The 18,290-nt window shown below is 40.5% G+C and overlaps 1 protein-coding gene across 1 annotated transcript in view; it reads left to right on the top strand.

The window, feature by feature from the left end:
- apaf1 (apoptotic peptidase activating factor 1) overlaps positions 1 to 18,290 on the top strand; it is a 74,309-nt gene that overhangs the window by 52,170 nt on the left and 3,849 nt on the right. Inside the window, exons 16-23 of the mRNA XM_077499348.1 lie at positions 8,238 to 8,363; positions 8,477 to 8,623; positions 8,701 to 8,829; positions 15,432 to 15,557; positions 15,636 to 15,764; positions 15,840 to 15,965; positions 16,046 to 16,171; positions 18,054 to 18,179. Of these exons, the coding sequence (XP_077355474.1) occupies positions 8,238 to 8,363; positions 8,477 to 8,623; positions 8,701 to 8,829; positions 15,432 to 15,557; positions 15,636 to 15,764; positions 15,840 to 15,965; positions 16,046 to 16,171; positions 18,054 to 18,179 (1,035 nt within the window). The remainder of the gene's footprint in view (positions 1 to 8,237; positions 8,364 to 8,476; positions 8,624 to 8,700; positions 8,830 to 15,431; positions 15,558 to 15,635; positions 15,765 to 15,839; positions 15,966 to 16,045; positions 16,172 to 18,053; positions 18,180 to 18,290) is intronic.

The raw sequence follows: 18,290 nt of genomic DNA, 5'->3' as shown, positions 1-18,290 counted from the left end.
ACAAATATTACTCTTAAGATTCCCCATTTTGGACCCTATCAATATCTAAAATTTAAAAGTACATTTTTTTACATCTTCAATTTAATTTATACAATCAAATTAAACCATTTGGACAATCATCTATCAAAAAGACTACCACAATGGACAAATCTTTGTTTCATTTTACTTAATTTCTACAAAGCCTCTCATAAATCTTCAAAACGGCATCCAACTAACATTTCACATTATTTATCCTTCCTTTACTATAGCTGTCCTCTCTCCCTTTTATTTTCACTGTCAACATTTTTTCTTTTGTTTACCGGATAAGCCTAGAATCAAAATTACACACCAACAATCCACATCAGCGACTAATCCTCTTCCTCCTACCCACTCCCCAAAAACAGTTAGCCTACAAAAGAAAAGAAATTTAAATCAAAGGAACAAAAGCACAAACACAACAATTTAAACATCTACATCCAACTTGCAACGCAACCCACAAAACAATTCACAATGTGATTCACAAATCTTTTTTCGACACTATTCCCACTATCCCACATTCCTTCCTTAACATGACCTGCTCAATACCAGCTACTCAGAAAAACACTCTTCAGTCTTTCACCAACCTGGCTCACACACACACGCATCGACCTTTTGACCTCCTCGCCCCTCACCCCGTGCCATGCACACTGATCTCTCCCCCTTTGCACACTTTCCTTCAATTTTGCTCAAACGCCATTATGCAACACTATGCAACTTACTTCCAACTATCAACTTTTTACTTGATTGTCCGTCCTGGACAATTCACCTTTTATACAAAAGTCCGCTGCCTGCCAGCGGTGCATGCTTTTTAAGCACAGACCAAAAGATACTACAACAATAGTTCATCTTGAACTAGCCTCGTCCTGAGGTGTTATAGTCAGAAATACAGCAATCTTAATGACCCAAACCTTCCTGGCTGGGGACACTGCAATCACTTGGCTCAATACAATTTCTTTAGCCTACTCCGAGGCTCTTGGACACACACACACAAAAAATAAGGTCTTCCTTGACCTAGAAACCCACCCGGATTTCACACACTTAGCACAATGCTTCTCGGCCTGCCCTGAGGCCGAAAAATAGGGTCACCTTAACCCAAGCAGGTGCTCAGTTACCAGTCAAATTCACATCACAATGAGTCCATCTCGGGCTTACAACAACGTCCACCTGGACGACCCTTCCTGGGATTTTAGAACAATAATGCTGTGGCTCACCTAGAGCAGACAACACTTGTAGCCTAACCTTTAGGCTCATTCAACAAAAAATAATAAATAGCCCGTCCTGGACCTCCCCTTCTTGGGGCACACACAACTGCAACAACGTCCACCTGGACGAGACCCGTCTTGGGTTTTAAAACAATAATGCTGTGGCTCACCTAGAGCAGACAACACTTGTAGCCTAACCTTTAGGCTCATTCAACAAAAAAATAATAAATAGCCCGTCCTGGACCTCCCCTTCTTGGGGCACACACAACTGCAACAACGTCCACCTGGACGACCCGTCCTGGGATTTTTAAAACAACACATCCAAAAAAACGGTCCGTCGTGGACTTACCCTTTGCGTCCTGCAAACGATCCACACTATCGGCTCATCTTAAACCGCACTCGCAACAAGAGTTTTATCTGTTCATCTTGAACAGAACATTCACACTGTCGACTTATCTTAAGCCGTGCTCGTAACAAGAGCATAAATTGCCTCTACATTTAACAACACGAAGACAAACAATATAGCCATTCATCCACTAAAGCTTTTAGACAAAATATGCATGCATTGTGTACATCTTAAGTCCGGCCCTACACATTACAATCTTAATTTAATACAGTCAATGCATAACTCTAACTATTAAAATTTTATATATATATATATATATATATATATATATATATATATATATATATATATATATATATATTTATTTATTTATTTTTTAAATCTAATTATACTCATCTTTAATCCTGTTCTTTTCCGGTTCTTTTAAATCCTGGTCACGGGCACCAAAATGTTGTTTCGTCGGCCCGGACGAGAGGCAGACGGCCGGACCGAGATTTACGTCCCGGCGGAGGCCGCCTTTGCCCTCCCGCCGGGCCGACGCTCAGGGGAGATATGTCGGGGAGGGGGGGGACTGTCCTCTCCAAGAGTGATCGTATGTTATGCATCCCGGGTGTTGGAAGGAGAGTCTTCGCATGTATTCGCTTTAAAGGAGAAGTTCAACAACTCAGAAGCTAGAAGAAAAAAGTAACAGAGTGCCGGGCCGAGATTCAAGCTGTAGACAAAGAGATTTATTTGACACAGACATACAAACAAGACATATATTCTGGCCAGAAGCGATCAGAAATCCGTCGGACAACGGGATGCACTGGTTTATATAGCCTGACTAGAGTCCACCCCCAAACTTTTTCCTTGGGCGTAACATCTTAAGGTAGCTAACGGCATTGGGTCACTACAAAATTTGTCCACTCCTACAAATTTTCCTAATTATTCATATGAATGACTTTGGCCACTAGAGTGCACTGCAAGATAGGAGTTTAACTTGGTGCAGTACTATCTTGTGACCATTGGGGGCACTGTTACTCCACGTAAACTTAGGCTCGCAACCTTTGGCCTAATTTAAAGCTGACCTCTGCATGAACTTCATGGTTACGCAAGCTCATGTGTACCTTCCTGCTCATAAATCTTGCGGACAAGACATTTTTATGGCCCGCACCTGGTGTTTGGCTCACTCACTCACATGTAGCACGTGTAGCTCACGTGTTCGGAAAACCCCTATCTCACAGAATGCCTTCAAGGCCAGCCAGAGCACACGTGATCGGAAAACCCCTACATATGTCTGCTGGGTCAGAAGAAAGGAAAATGTGTCAGAGCAGGTTTGGGCCAAACCAGGTGGCTTTTTTCAGGGATGGGGCATGAATCTACATAGATAACTAAAATTATATACGTCACAAGCACAAGGTTGGGATACTCCGGAGACGGGTGTCCGTTCACAAAATGCTGCATGAAAAATGAAAACAAGATAATCTCGGGGCACTTATTAGGACGCTAAGTTTTCCAAAATTGACGAGGCTTTGTGTTAACGTTAGCTCGCAACATTTAGACAAATGCAAAAGCTAACAGAAGACATTAAACTAACATTAACCACTGACTGAACAAGCTTAACTTAGATGGCAATGACATTCTTGTAATATATATTATTCATTAATAGTAACTACTAGGGGTGTGAATTGCCTAGTACCTGACTATTCGATTCGTATCACGATTCACAGGTCACGATTCGATTCGATACCGATTAATCCCGATACGAATTTATAAGTCGATTGTTGCGATTTTTTTTCATTCAAATTTAGAAAATACTAATCAGTAAGCTTGTAGAGTGTAAGATTTATATGAAAATGTATTATTTATTTATCTGAAATTTCAGTCTTATAGAGGTTGTAATCTGTTTCATGTTTGAACAGCATTAAAATAAAATATTAAGGCTTAATGTTCCGTTCATATAACATTCTTCCATGCTCAAGGTGTGAATCCTAACCCGAAGTCAGACGTTTTGTTAAATATTTTTCCATTAAAAATGGAAGTTTAAAAATCGATTCACACACACACACACAAAAAAAAAAAAAAAGGCAATGATGATAAGACGTTGAATCGGTAAGACTACCGAATGAACAATTCTGAGCTCTTAAAAAAAAATAAAAATAAAATAAAAATAAAAAATAAAACGATTTTTTTTAATTGAATCGATTCGAGAATTGCGCGATGTAGTATCGCGATATATCGCCGAATCGATTTTTTTTTAACACCCCTAGTGTCAGACGTGATGTCCTTCAGCCCGACATACTGTGGTCTGCAAGTGAGGTAATCAAAGATCCAGTTCACCAGGTGGGGGTCCACTCCCATCCTGCCTAGTTTGTCCCGAAGCAGAGGGGGCTGGATGGTGTTAAAAGCACTGGAGAAGTCCAAAAAGAGGATCCTCACTGTGCCACATCCCTTATCCAGATGGTAGTGGATTCGAGAAGGTAGAGGATGGCATCCTCCACGGCCACACCCGGTTGGTACACAAACTGCAGGCGTCCCAGGGCGTGCTGCACCTGAGGTCTGAGGAGGCTGACGAAGAGCCGCTCAAACGTCTTCATCAGATGTGAAGTGAGTGCCACTGGTCGGAAGTCATTCAACTCGCTGGCAGTGGCCCGGTCCTTTTTCGGAACAGGAATGATGCGGGATGCCTTCCAGAGTGTTGGCACTCTCCCAGTCTGCAGGCTGAGGTTGAAGATCTGTTTTACTGGTTCCCCCAGTTCTGCAGCGCAGGCCTTCAGTAGTCTTGGACACACTTTGTCCGGGCTAGCGGCTTTGTGTCTTTCTTAAACACTATTGTCATGCAACTTGCCTAGTCAATTGTTTCATTTTATAAACTGACAATTTTTTGTGTAACATTGCAAAAGTAAATAAATAAATAAAATCACTTAAATATTAAATCCAATGAAATCAATATTGATATTCCTCAGAAATTGTGTGCTTCAAAGTGTCAAAACATAAAATATATTTTAGACTTAGACTTGACTTTTTTGATCCCTTTGGGATGGCTCCCTCTGGGAAATTTACATGTCCAGCAGCAATAAGAACAGATAATAAAATAAAAAATAATTCAATCAATCAATAAATAAGGTTATTACACCAGAGATTGAATTAATAATAATAATAATAAAATAAAAAATAAAAATTCAATCAATAAATAAATATGGTTATTACACCGGCGATTTAATTAAATAAATTAAAGTACCGTAAAGTGCCATATTTGTGAAGTGAAGTGCACTCTACACCCTCCTCCCCCCCCAGTGAGGAGTTGTAGAGTACAATGGCACGGTGGACAAAAGAGTTCTTTAGTCTGTTGGTCCAGCACTTGGGGAGCGTCAGCCTTCTACTGAACAGGCTCCTCTGAATGCTGATGACAGTGTGCAGAGGGTGGCTGGTATTGTCCATAATATCAAGCAGTTGGTCCAGAGTCCTCTTCTCTGCCACTGTCACCAGAGAGTCTAGCTTAACGCCGACCACAGAGCCGGCCCGCCTGATAAGCTTGTCCAGTCTGTAAGAGTCCTTCTTGGATGTGCCGCCCCCCCCCAGCACACCACGATGTAAAAGAGGACACTGGCAACCACAGACTGGTAAAACATCTTCAAAAGTTTGCTGCAGATGTTGAAAGAACGCAGTCTCCTCAGGAAGTACATCCTGTTTTGTGTCTTCCTGTACAGGTGACGGGTGTGTGTTGTCCAGTCCAGTTTATTGTCCAGCCACAACCCAAGGTATTTGTAACTGTCCACCACCTCCACCTCAGCTCCCTCGAGCAGGACTGGTCGCGGTCCTGGTCTGGACCTCCTAAAGTCAATGACCAGCTCCTTCGTTTTAGAGGTATTGAGCTGGGGGTGGTTGGTGTGGCACCATGCAGCAAAGTCTCTGACTAGTCTCCGATACTCCTCCTCTCTGTCGTCCTGGATGCACCCAACAATGGCTGTATCATCGGCGTACTTCTGAACATGACACGTCTCTGAGTTGTAGCAAAAGTCCGAGGTGTACAGGGTGAAGAGAACAGGAGCCAGCACTGTGCCCTGAGGGGCTCCTGTGTTACTGACCACAGTGTCAGATAGGGGTGTGAATTGCCTAGTACCTGACGATTCGATTCGTATCACGATTCACAGGTCACGATTCGATTCGATACCGATTAATCCCGATACGAATTTATAAGTCGATTGTTGCGATTTTTTTCCATTCAAATTTAGAAAATACTAATCAGTAAGCTTGTAGAGTGTAAGATTTATATGAAAATGTATTATTTATTTATCTGAAATTTCAATCTTATAGAGGTTGTAATCTGTTTCATGTTTGAACAGCATTAAAATAAATATTAAGGCTTAATGTTCCGTTCATATAACATTCTTCCATGCTCAAGGTGTGAATCCTAACCCGAAGTCAGACGTTTTGTTGAATATTTTTCCATTAAAAATGGAAGTTTAAAAATCGATTCACACACAAAAAACAAAACAAAAAATGCAATGATGATAAGACGTTGAATCGGTAAGACTACCGAATGAACAATTCTGAGCTCTTTAAAAAAATAAAATAAAATAAAATAAAATAAAAAAATAAATAAAAAAATAAATCGATTTTTTTTATTGAATCGATTCGAGAATCGCGCGATGTAGTATCGTGATATATCGCCAAATCGATTTTTTTTTTCAACACCCCTAGTAACTACAATAACTTTGATATCGTTTTGTTATTGCCCCGAAAGCAAACTACACTACAGCTAGCTAGTTAGCCCGATAGAGTTAGCATAGTCTTACCTTAGCACAGTCCGATTTACATACTCCGTAGGCACACCGGTTCATCATTTTGGAGGTCCGGAGCTTGTTAATGGTTGTCACTCTTCTTCCGTAAAGTTTTATGGTGGTTAGCAGTCTCGTAAGCCATCAAATAAAATCAATCAGACTATGGACGTCATCGAGAGCTGAGTAAAGCGTGACGGACTATGCTTACTTAGCAACGGTTGCTAAATGTGTGATTGGTCAATGCTCGTTTGGGGGGCGGAGTTTGCGAAAGGTCAATTTTATATGAACAACGTCATGTACAGAGTACTGCAGAGTACTGCGAGTACGGCAGATGTACATACAAGCTGGCATGGAACAGCGGTGTTCAGACCAACGGAAAGACAGACAGGACTTCTTCCAATTAAAACGCCCACAACCAGATAAAACGTAATAATAACGACCTTAATAACCTGATTTATTGTTAAACACTTAAGCCATACTGCGTTGTGGAGAATGAGGGCTTTCAGGAGTTGGGACATGATAAAAACATTACCGTCCCTAAAAGCTGTTTTCGAGCGCCGCTCAGCCGTCGATTTCTATATAACATGGATGTCCGTGTGCTCATCAAATCAGCAAGCGCGCTAATACTCCAGTAGTATATATATCTGTGCTGACGACGGAAGGGTACGTCATTCAATTCCCTCGCTGTAAACATGCTAACCAATGCTAGCGTGTGTACATGTCAACAATAACTCTTGAGTTAAGAGAACGAAAAGAAAATGCTACCATGCTGTCCTGGCTCGAAGCTTAAAAAAAGGAGCACGTTCAGAGGTGGATTTGCATGCTGATACAGCACGGACGTAAAAAATAACATGGGCTTATGCTGAAGACTGCGGTGAAGTTAGTTTTAGGTTGGATATTCGATATTCGACAGACATTCGCGATGCCTCCGTCTCCGGGGGAAGCTGCGGGAAAGCCGCTCCCAGGAAGCCGCATCTACACTGCAGGAAAGACGCTTCGACGGCGATACGCTCCGGGCTCCCGGGCATTTTCTTGTTTGTCCTAATAAGTATAAAATAGGTGTGGGAGAAGCTCTAAATGCAAATTTAGTGCTTGTGTGGATTAATAAACTATCTATCGATCGATCTATCGATCTAATTGTAATTGTTTTAAGTTAATTAGTTTACATGTAGTAAGGTGGCACTTTGAAAAAGATATTAATTAGTAGTTACAACTTATGAGTGGAGTATTTTATTAGGCAGATGCATGTAAATTGTGAAAGTTACAAGATTTGTATCATTTTAAATGAAACAAGATATTCAAACCGTTAATGGAGTAACAAAATAATTGTAAATTAATTTGACAATTAACTAATTGTTGAGTTTTCAAATAATCATTGCACCGCTACACCGAATCGAACCGAATCGAATTGTAATCCTACTGAATCGAACATCGAATCGTAATCCTACTGAATCGAATCGAACCGAATCATTTAATTTTAAAATCTAATCGTCCTTGTATCGGCTCGCACCCCATATATCGAGATGCGTATTGAATCGTCTTGATTGGAGAGACTTACACCCTTTGTATTTTGTATTATTTTTATTATAATACTATGAATTATTTTAGTATTTTTTTAATTTCTTTTTTATCATTTATTTATATGTATTGATTTTATTTTATTTTTATTTATTACTATTATTATTATTTTATAATTAGTTTTATCGTGGATTTATTACCTTAGCAATATATCGATCATCGCGGTATCATCACAGAGAGAGATAATCGTTCTTGTGAGCCTTGTATCACATATATCGTTTCGTGAGGGAGCCAGAGGTTCCCACCCCTAGTTTTTTTTTAAATATATTATTTGTCTAATTTTTTATATTATCTGACTACATATGTTGAGAAATGTGTGTTTTGTTTTAGCTGTGGAACCTGAACAAACCATCCTCACAGAATACCATGTTTGGCCACTTTGAGCCGGTCAACCACTGTTGTTTCTCCCCCGACGACACCTACCTGTCCACCTCCTCAAACGACGGCACCGTTAAGGTAAACATGCTCTTGTCAATCTCAGCCCCCCACCGCCCACCCCCATCTCCACCGAAAGAATGTCAAAAAAAAAAAAAAAAAGAATGCATCTGTGTATGTGTCCTTACCCCCAGCTCTTTGAGGTGTCTTCTGCTAACGAGTGGAAGAGCATCAACGTGCGGGAGTGGTGCGCCGATGCCGGCGAGGAGGTTCCGGTCAAGTGCAGCACGTGGACAGGCGATTGCAAGCGGCTGGTGTGCGCCGTCAGGAGCGCCGTGCTGGTGAGTGCAGGCCGTCAAATTTGATGGTGTCAATTTGGACGACTTTTGTTTTGCTTACGTGTCAGTTTTTGCGGCAGGTGATGGACGCAGGGACGTTCCAGATGCTGTTTGAGATCCGAACGGATCGCCTGAGCATGGTGCAGTATTGTCACATGTGTCCCACCAGCAACCTGCTGGCCATCGCCTTCTCCAACTACGCGGTGGAGGTACGAGACGTAAACTGAGGATGGGCGGACTTTTTAGCTACAGGGACAAATATTATTTTTTTTCCCCTTTTAGATCATGTTCTAACAGTTCCCAAAGTTTTTATACCAAGTACCGTAGTGCAGTAGCATAGTAGGCCCAAGTTTTTATAAACACATATATTCCTAAGAATATGGTATCTCATTTTTTTGCTTATAAGTCACTGCAACATTATGCACAGTTTGTACATCAACACTATGATTTAATATAGAAAAATGTAGAAAGGACTGAAATGATTTGATTCAAATTACTGAACATAGAAGTGAAATTAACCTAAGTAAAAGTTTTGGTTCTTAAAGGGATACTTGACTCTAGGGGTGTGAATTGCCTAGTACCTGACGATTCGATTCGTATCACGATTCACAGGTCACGATTCGATTCGATACCGATTAATCCCGATCCGAATTTATAAGTCGATTGTTGCGATTTTTTTTCATTCAAATTTAGAAAATACTAATCAGTAAGCTTGTAGAGTGTAAGATTTATATGAAAATGTATTATTTATTTATCTGAAATTTCAGTCTTATAGAGGTTGTAATCTGTTTCATGTTTGAACAGCATTAAAATAAAATATTAAGGCTTAATGTTCCGTTCATATAACATTCTTCCATGCTCAAGGTGTGAATCCTAACCCGAAGTCAGACGTTTTGTTGAATATTTTTCCATTAAAAATGGAAGTTTAAAAATCGATTCACACACACACACACACACACACACACACACACACACACACACACACAAAAAAAAAAGGCAATGATGATAAGACGTTGAATCGGTAAGACTACCGAATGAACAATTCTGAGCTCTTAAAAAAAAAAAAAAAAAAAAAAAAAAAAAAAAAAAAATCGATTTTTTTCTTTATTGAATCGATTCGAGAATCGCGCGATGTAGTATCGCGATATATCGCCGAATCGATTTTTTTTTAACACCCCTACTTGACTCATTGAGCCATTTTCAGCGGTAATGAATACCTTTAAAAAGTAATTTTTCTACTTGCTGTCGACTGATGATGACATCACCTGTGCTGACAACCAATCATGGCTCAGTTTACTGGCCAAACCCAGAATACGGGTGAGCCATGATTGGCCGTTACATACTTCCTCAGCACAGGTGATGTCATCATCAGTCGACAGCAAGTAGAAAAATTACTTTTTAAAGGTACTAATTGTTAACTTTGTGTTCCTATTTGAAATGCTGTATTGTATTAAGTGTTACAGCTCCCCCTATTGTTGAACATAGGGAAAGGTTAGACATGCGCAGTGGATGTTTTAGTTTGGGGGTTTTGGGGAAAGGGTGGAAGGCAAGCAGGTGTTCGAGTCGGTGGAATAAAAGTTTGAAAAGACCACAAACGTCGTGTTTGATTGGTACAAGTCAACATTGGTAGCAGAGGATGGTTTGAGAATGGCTGCGAACTACAAGGTACCGCCGAAGTTTGACGAAACCAGACCGTATGAGAGTTGGAAAAATGAAATCAGCGTTTGGAAAAGGATCACGGAGCTGGACAAGAAAAACAAGCGCTTGCTTTGGCTTTGGGGCTGGAAGGAAGAGCCCGCGAAATCGCTATGGAGATTCCAGCTGACGACTTGGACAAGGATGATGGTATGGTATGGACACATTATTAGCTAAACTGGACGGTGTTTTTCTAAAAGAGGAAAAGGATCGTACTTACGAAGCCTATTCTCATTTTGATCGAATTACGAAAGACAGCTCCGTTTGAATGGAAGATTACATCATAGACTTTAAACAGCGTTACAACCGGATGAAAAAATATGACATGACACTACCTGATACTGTGTTAGCATTTAAGCTGCTGGAGACAGCTTGTCTCGACGAAAAAAACAGACAGCTCGCGCTAACGGCATGCACGGAGTTGAATTACTCGTCAATGAAATCTGCGCTCAAACGGATTTTTGGAACGAAAACGACCAGTTCGTCGAACACGATACAGCTGAATCAGGACGCAGCTTTTCTCACGGATCAACGAGAAATAAAAGGAAAACGAAACACGTCGTTCAAAAGTGGTCAAATCAGGACACCGTTACCAGGCACCAATCCATTGGATAAATTTGGCAAACGTTCGAGGTGTGCTGTGTGTCAAAGCACATTTCATTGGGCCAAAGACTGCCCCCATAAGAGGAATGAGCAAGTAAAAATAATTGAAGATGAAAATGTGGATGAAGTGAACATAACATTGTGGACACAGGACCCCATGTCTGACTCAGAATTTTTTTTGACTGAATCTTTTGGAACAGCCATTATAGACACAGCGTGCACTCGCACAGTATGTGGTGAGATGTGGCTGGATAGCCATGTTAACCAGCTCAGTCAAAAGCAAGTCAACAAGCTGATGAAAACAGAGCACCACAGTTGTCGGCCATTTCGTTTTGGTGATGGAAAAATAGTATATTCCAACAGAAAAGTGAGACTTCCGGCTAAAATAGGACAAACAAGATGTAATATTGACACAGAAGTGGTCAATGTTGACATTCCCCTGTTGTTGAGTAAAACATCCCTCAAGAGGGCTGGAGCAATTCTAGATATGGAACATGACAAAGTGGTAATGTTTAAGCAAACAATACCCCTGGAGTTCACCAGTTCGGGACATTACTGTGTGGACATAAGAGATGAAGATGACACTGGGAATGAAGTGAAGGATTTGCAAACAACAACTAAAGAAGAAGTCCTTTTGGTGACTGAAAATATGCGTCCAGATGAAAAGCACAAGGTCCTACTCAAGCTTCACAAACAATTTGGCCATGCATCAGCAGACAGACTGCAGAAGCTTATTCAAAGTTCAGGGAACAAAGACAAAGACTGCCTCACTATTTTGCAACAAATAGTACATGACTGCGACATATGTCAGAGATACGGCAAAACTAAGCCAAAGCCAGCTGTTGGACTGCCACTAGCTTCAGAATACAATGAAACAGTGGCAGTAGATCTGCACGAGTTGGAGCAGAATGTGTGGTACCTTCATGTCATCGACCAGTTCTCCCGCTTCAGCGCAGGAACTATAGTGAAAACCAAGAAGGCATCCGAAATCGTCAACTCCTTCATTCACACGTGGATAAGTGTGCATGGACCTCCACAGCGCATCTTCAGCGACAACGGTGGAGAATTCAACAACGAGGAATTCAGGGACATGGTGGAGAATTTCAACGCAGAAGTAAAGACGACAGCGGGGTACAGCCCTTGGAGTAATGGACTATTGGAGAGACACAATCAGATTCTTACAGCCATCATCCTCAAGGTAAAACAGGACAATGGCTGTGATTGGCAGACTGCTCTGGACTGGGCCATTATGGCGAAGAATTGCATGCACAGTGTTCATGGGTACAGCCCCCATCAACTTGTATTTGGTCAAAATCCTAACCTACCTTCTCTGTTAGTCGATAAGTCGCCTGCACAGGAAGGTACAACAATGAGCGCTAAGGTGGGAATACATATATCTGCTCTGCATGCTTCTCGAAAAGCTTTCACTGAAGCTGACTGTTCAGAGAGGTTGAGGAGGGCACTGCGTAAGCAGCTCAGGCCAACAGATGAAAAATATGAAACAGATGATAAAGTCTATTACAAACGAGCAGACAGTGCAGAGTGGAAAGGACCCGGGGTCGTTATTGGTCAAGATGGAGTTGTTGTGTTTGTCAGACATGGAGGTGTGCTTGTTAGAGTGCATCATTCAAGGCTCAGAAAGACACACACACATGATTATTATAAAAGTACAGCAGTACAAAATGTTTGCAGTGAAATCAGGAGTGATAATGTGCAAAGCAGGGTGACAGAAACTATACAGGATGTGACACACAGTGAACAGCTAGACAATGACGATGAACAAAATGGAGACAGAGAAACCAATGTAGGAGAAGGGGTACATCCAACAGGGACACAAATTGAGATTGAGCACAATGCTGTACATGATAATCCTGTCATTATTGACAGTGTAAAGTTGAAACAAGGACAGACTGTAACTTTTATGAAAAGGAATGAGGATGTCCCTATGAGAGCAAAAGTGCTTGGCAGAGCAGGCAAAGCCACAGGCCAGTATAAAAATTGGTATAATCTCCAATATATTCAGTCTGATGGTAGCGACGGTAAAAAGGAAGCAGTTGATATGTCAGGTGTTGATCATCTCGACATTGAATCGGAAGTCCTGAATGATGATGTACTTATTACAAAAGACATATCATTTGATGCAGCTAAACAGGAAGAGATCAAAAGCTGGTATGACAATGATGTTTTTGTGGAAGTAGAAGATACAGGCCAAAAAGGTATTTCTACTCGATGGGTATGTAGTCTCAAAGAAAGTGACAAAGGTATAGTACCTAAAGCCAGACTTGTTGCCAGAGGCTTTGAAGAGTTTAATATTCAAGAGCTACAAAAGGATTCACCAACTTGTGCATCTGAATCCCTCAGGTTGCTGTTGACCGTGATTTGTCAAAATCAGTGGAAAGTCCATTCTATGGACATAAAGTCGGCTTTTTTGCAAGGCATGGAGTTATCAAGGGACATTTATGTCCGTCCACCTCTAGAAGCAGGCAGAAATGGAATGTTGTGGAAACTAAAAAAATGTGTATATGGTCTTGCTGATGCATCACTATATTGGTATAACAGAGTCAAAGAAACAATGGAGGGCACAGGTGGACAAGTATCAAAAGTGGATCCTGCAGTCTTCTACTGGTTAGACGAGAGACGCAAAGTTACTGGTGTGCTTGCATGCCATGTAGATGATTTTCTATGGGCAGGTTCATCAGACTTTTCTTCTGATGTGATATCTCAACTTCAGTCAGCATTCCATGTTGGACGTGAGGAACACGACAATTTCCGTTATGTGGGAATGGATATTGTTTCTGTTAATGGTGTGATACAGATGCATCAGCACGGCTATATTGAAAACTTGCAACCGATTCACATCCAACCAGCGCGTGCTATACAGAGGGATTCACCTGTAAATGAAACTGAAAGAGAGCAACTTAGGTCAAAGATAGGACAGATCTTGTGGGTTGCTAAACAGACGAGACCCGATGTAGTGTTTGACTCGTGTTGTTTGGCATCCAGTTTAAAAAATGCCACAGTGCAATCTATTCATGATGCAAACAAGGTCATTCGGAAACTCAAAGCTGACAAGGTGACACTGACGTTTCATCATTTGGGGAATGGTGATTTAAAACTAACCGTTTTCAGTGATGCTTCATTGGGAAACCTCCCGGATGGAGGTACGCAAGGTGGTACATTGATCACCCTTATGGGAGATAAAGGAAAATTTTGTCCTCTTAGTTGGCAATCCAAGAGGATTAGACGGGTGGTTAGGAGCACCCTCGCTGGTGAAACGCTTGCAATGTCAGACGGTATAGACAATGCTGTTTTCCTTGCAGCACTCTTCTCTGAGCTTAACACAGAGTCTACGAAACTTAATGCTCCTGGGTTGGTCTGTGTCACTGACAATCACTCTCTGTATGACGCCCTCAAATCAACAAAACAAGTCACAGAGAAAAGGCTGCGATTGGACATTAGCGGAATCAAAGAACTCCTTCACAATAAGACAGTTAAAGAGGTGCTCTGGTCAGTGACAAAGGCTCAACTAGCTGAGTGTTTAACAAAAAAGGGAGCATCACCTCTGGTCCTCTTGAAAGCACTCAGTGTAGGACTGTGGTGTTCAATTTGAATGTGTTTGCCCCCTTAAAAAAAAAAAAGATAAAAAAAAAAAGAAAAGAGGGGTAGTTTGTATGTTTGAATTTATGGGTTCTTTTACTGTTGTTTTGTATGCACTTTGCTTATTTTTTTTTATTTGCCCCTGCTTCTATCAGTAAGAATTCTGATGTCTTTTTATTTTTTATTTTTTTTAAGAAAGAAGAGTGAGATTGTTAACTTTGTGTTCCTATTTGAAATGCTGTATTGTATTAAGTGTTACAGCTCCCCCTATTGTTGAACATAGGGAAAGGTTAGACATGCGCAGTGGATGTTTTAGTTTGGGGGTTTTGGGGAAAGGGTGGAAGGCAAGCAGGTGTTCGAGTCGGTGGAATAAAAGTTTGAAAAGACCACAAACGTCGTGTTTGATTGGTACAAGTCAACATTAATTGTACGTGAAAAATAATGAAGTTAGCAAATTCATTCTGGAGAAAACATTAACTTTTCATTGCTGAAAATGGTTCAATGAGTCAAGTATCCCTTTAAAGGCAAAATGCAAATGTAGAAGGAAACAAGTCAAAATGTGTCTGTAAAATATTTTATAAAAAAAAAAAAAAATCATGTATTTTTAAAGTTTACAAATTGAAAAATTTTAATTTGAATGAATTAACCTTTTTTTTTTTTTTTTAGATGTGGTGAACTAGTTATATGATCAAACTTTGTTTTTTTTATTTAACAAAAAGAATCACTTTCATTTTATAATTTACTGTATTTTTAACAATGTATTTTACAAATACTTTATTTCATTTAAAATACAATCAAGTCATGAATTTAAAAAAAGGCACAAAAAAAAATTGAAAACGAACAAATACACTTTAAATCATCCAGTTAGTTTTAAGGGGAAAAAACTTGTTTCGACTCTTTCTTGCATCTCTTCTAGCTGTGGAATCTGGAGGACAATAAGAAGATGGCCGACTGCAGTGGTCACCTGAGTTGGGTCCAGCGAGTTCAATTCTCCCCCGACGGCTCGCAGCTTCTCTCTTGCTCTGACGACCAAACCGTGAGGGTGAGGCGTACTCGATCGAAGGTTACCGTCAATGATGTTGCTGTACATAAACCCTCAAAATGAAACATGCCCCCACAGCTATGGGAGACAAATAAAGTGCACACCACCTCAGCAGTGCGCCTAAAGAGAGACTCTGATGCTTTCTTTCATCCGGGAGAAGATGGCCAATTTCTGGTTTCGGCTGCAGACAACGGCAACAGACTGCAGGTGAGCTGGCCTCAACGTGGGAAAAAAAAACATTTTGATTGACAGGTTGACTGACCGCATTTGTGTGCGTTTGAGGTGCGCGCCGGCAAAGCGGGTTTGCTGCTGTTTGAGTCGGAGGAGATGGCATCGCGGATCCGATGCACGTGTTTTTGCCACGAGCCTTTGGCCGTCGCCTTCGGCACAGAGGACGGCACCGTGCAGGTTCCCGACACGTTTGTTCTTTCATTTAATTGTGTGATGGCCATTGAGAGTTGGTGTAATTTTTTTTTTTGCGTGTGCAGATTCTAGCCATCCCCTCTGGAAAGGTTCTTGCCACCCTGCTGGGACACACCAAGACGGTGCTTCACTGCCAGTTTTTCCACGCCGGAAAAACGCTCATCACGTCATCTGAGGACACTACCATCAATGTGGGCTGCCCTCGTTTATTCCTTGTCCTTCCTTTAGATTGCACTGATCTATATATATATATGACTGGATAGCCGATAGGCCAAGACTTTTGAGGTCGCAAAGCTGCCATACTGCTCCTCCCAAGAAACGTTTCTTGGCATACGATCCTATTGCATTTACAATATCGAAATTGGATAATATTTGAGACACTACTTCGTAGAAATACCATGATTTATGGTGTTTTAAATCTAAACGTAAACAAGAGGACATTTTACAACTTGCCTTAAATGTATAAATTGTATGCTTAAAGAATGCAATTCTTTAAGACAATGCATTTTCTGGGGAAATTGCATGTGAAGGCTGAATGAAAAGCTGCGAATGATTAGCATTAGCATGCCAACTAATACTAATGCTAACTTAGCATTAGCATGCTAAGTTAGCATTAGTATTAACATGCTAACTTAGCATTAACATTAGCATGCAAAGGTAACATTAGCATGCTAACTTAACATTAGTGTTAGCATGCTAACTTAGCAATGTGAGCATGTTAATTTAGTATTAGCATTAGCATGCTAAGCTAACTTAACATTAGCATGTTAAGCTAACTTAACATTAGCATTCTAAGCTAACTTAACATTAGCATTCTAAGTTAATTTAACATTAACATTAGCATGCTAAGGTAACATTAGCATTAGTATCCTAACTTAGCAGTAGCATGTTAATTTAACATTAGCATTAATATACTAAATTAGCATTAGCATTAATATACTAAATTAGCATTAGCATGCTAAGTTAGCGTTAACATACTAACTTGGCATTAGCATGCTAAGTTAACATTAGCATTAGTATGTTAAATTAGCATTAGCATGTTAACTTAGCATAACTGTAATTAAACAAAAGATGTCTCTGCGAAATCTAATATTGGGGTCTAAGGAATTGAGCGATAAAATTAAGAGGGGGTCTTCAAAGCAGCACATACTTTTTTTTTTTAAGTAAAAAAAAAAAAAAGGTTTAAAAAAAAAAATTAAAAAAATTTTATATATAAAGTGCAAGCGCGATGTTTCTCTCTGCTGTCGCCTGTTGAAACACGACTGCTGTCCTGTTCGTTTGACGGCACGGTCAAGGTAAATTGTAGGGGTGTACCAAAAAAAAAATTATCATTTTGTACAATTCAGAATCGATTTTAAATGTCCTAAACCCCCGCACCCCGCCTCCTCCCAAGAAACGTTTCTCAGCATACGATCCTATTACATTTACAATATCGAAATTGGATAATATTTGAGACACTACTTCGTACAAATACCATAATTTATGGTGTTTTAAATCTAAACGTAAACAAGAACACATTTTACAACTTGCCTTAAATGTATAAATTGTATGCTTAAAGAATGCAATTCTTTAAGAGAATGCATTTTCTGGGGAAATTGCGTGTGAAGGCTGAATGAAAAACTGCGAATGATTAGCATTAGCATGCCAACTAATACCAACTACTAATGCTAACTTAAAAGGCCTCCGGCCTTATACTAACTGCCTACGAGCTGTATATGTCACATCTGTGATTCATCCGGGTAGCGTATAGTTTTCGAGGGCCGGAGACCTGTAGGTTTTGCGTGTTTCCCTTCTCCAACACAGCTGATATATGATCAGCTCGGCATACGCCTGATAATGGTCTTGTTGATTGACATCAGCTTGTGATGGAAGAGGAAAACCTCCAAAACCTGCAGGACTCCAGCCCTCGAGGCCCACCCCTGGTTTATACAGTAGTCTGCTCGCGAGGTGGGAGTAACAAGATGGCCGCCCTGTGACTTCACGGCTTGCACTGACTTGTATGGGCTATATCGGCTATGCAGTCATATATACAGGTCAGTGTTAGATTGCCATTATTGATGTATTTGTGTGCAGGTGTGGAAGTGGCAGTCGCCCGACTGTTTCGTGCTGCGTGGCCACAAAGAGCAAGTGCGATGTTTCTCTCTGCTGTCGCCTGCTGAAACACGACTGCTGTCGTGTTCTTTTGACGGCACGGTCAAGGTAAATAGTAGGGGTGTACCAAAAAAATAAAAAATAAAAAATTCTCATTTAGTACAATTCAGAATCGATTTTAAATGTCCTAAAATTAATTATTTTAGACTGTCTTGCCCT

This window comes from Festucalex cinctus, chromosome 16 (assembly GCF_051991245.1).
Source record: "Festucalex cinctus isolate MCC-2025b chromosome 16, RoL_Fcin_1.0, whole genome shotgun sequence".
Lineage (NCBI taxonomy): Eukaryota > Metazoa > Chordata > Actinopteri > Syngnathiformes > Syngnathidae > Festucalex > Festucalex cinctus.
Note: the sequence above shows the minus strand (reverse complement) of the source record. Positions and strands in the feature narration are given on the sequence as shown.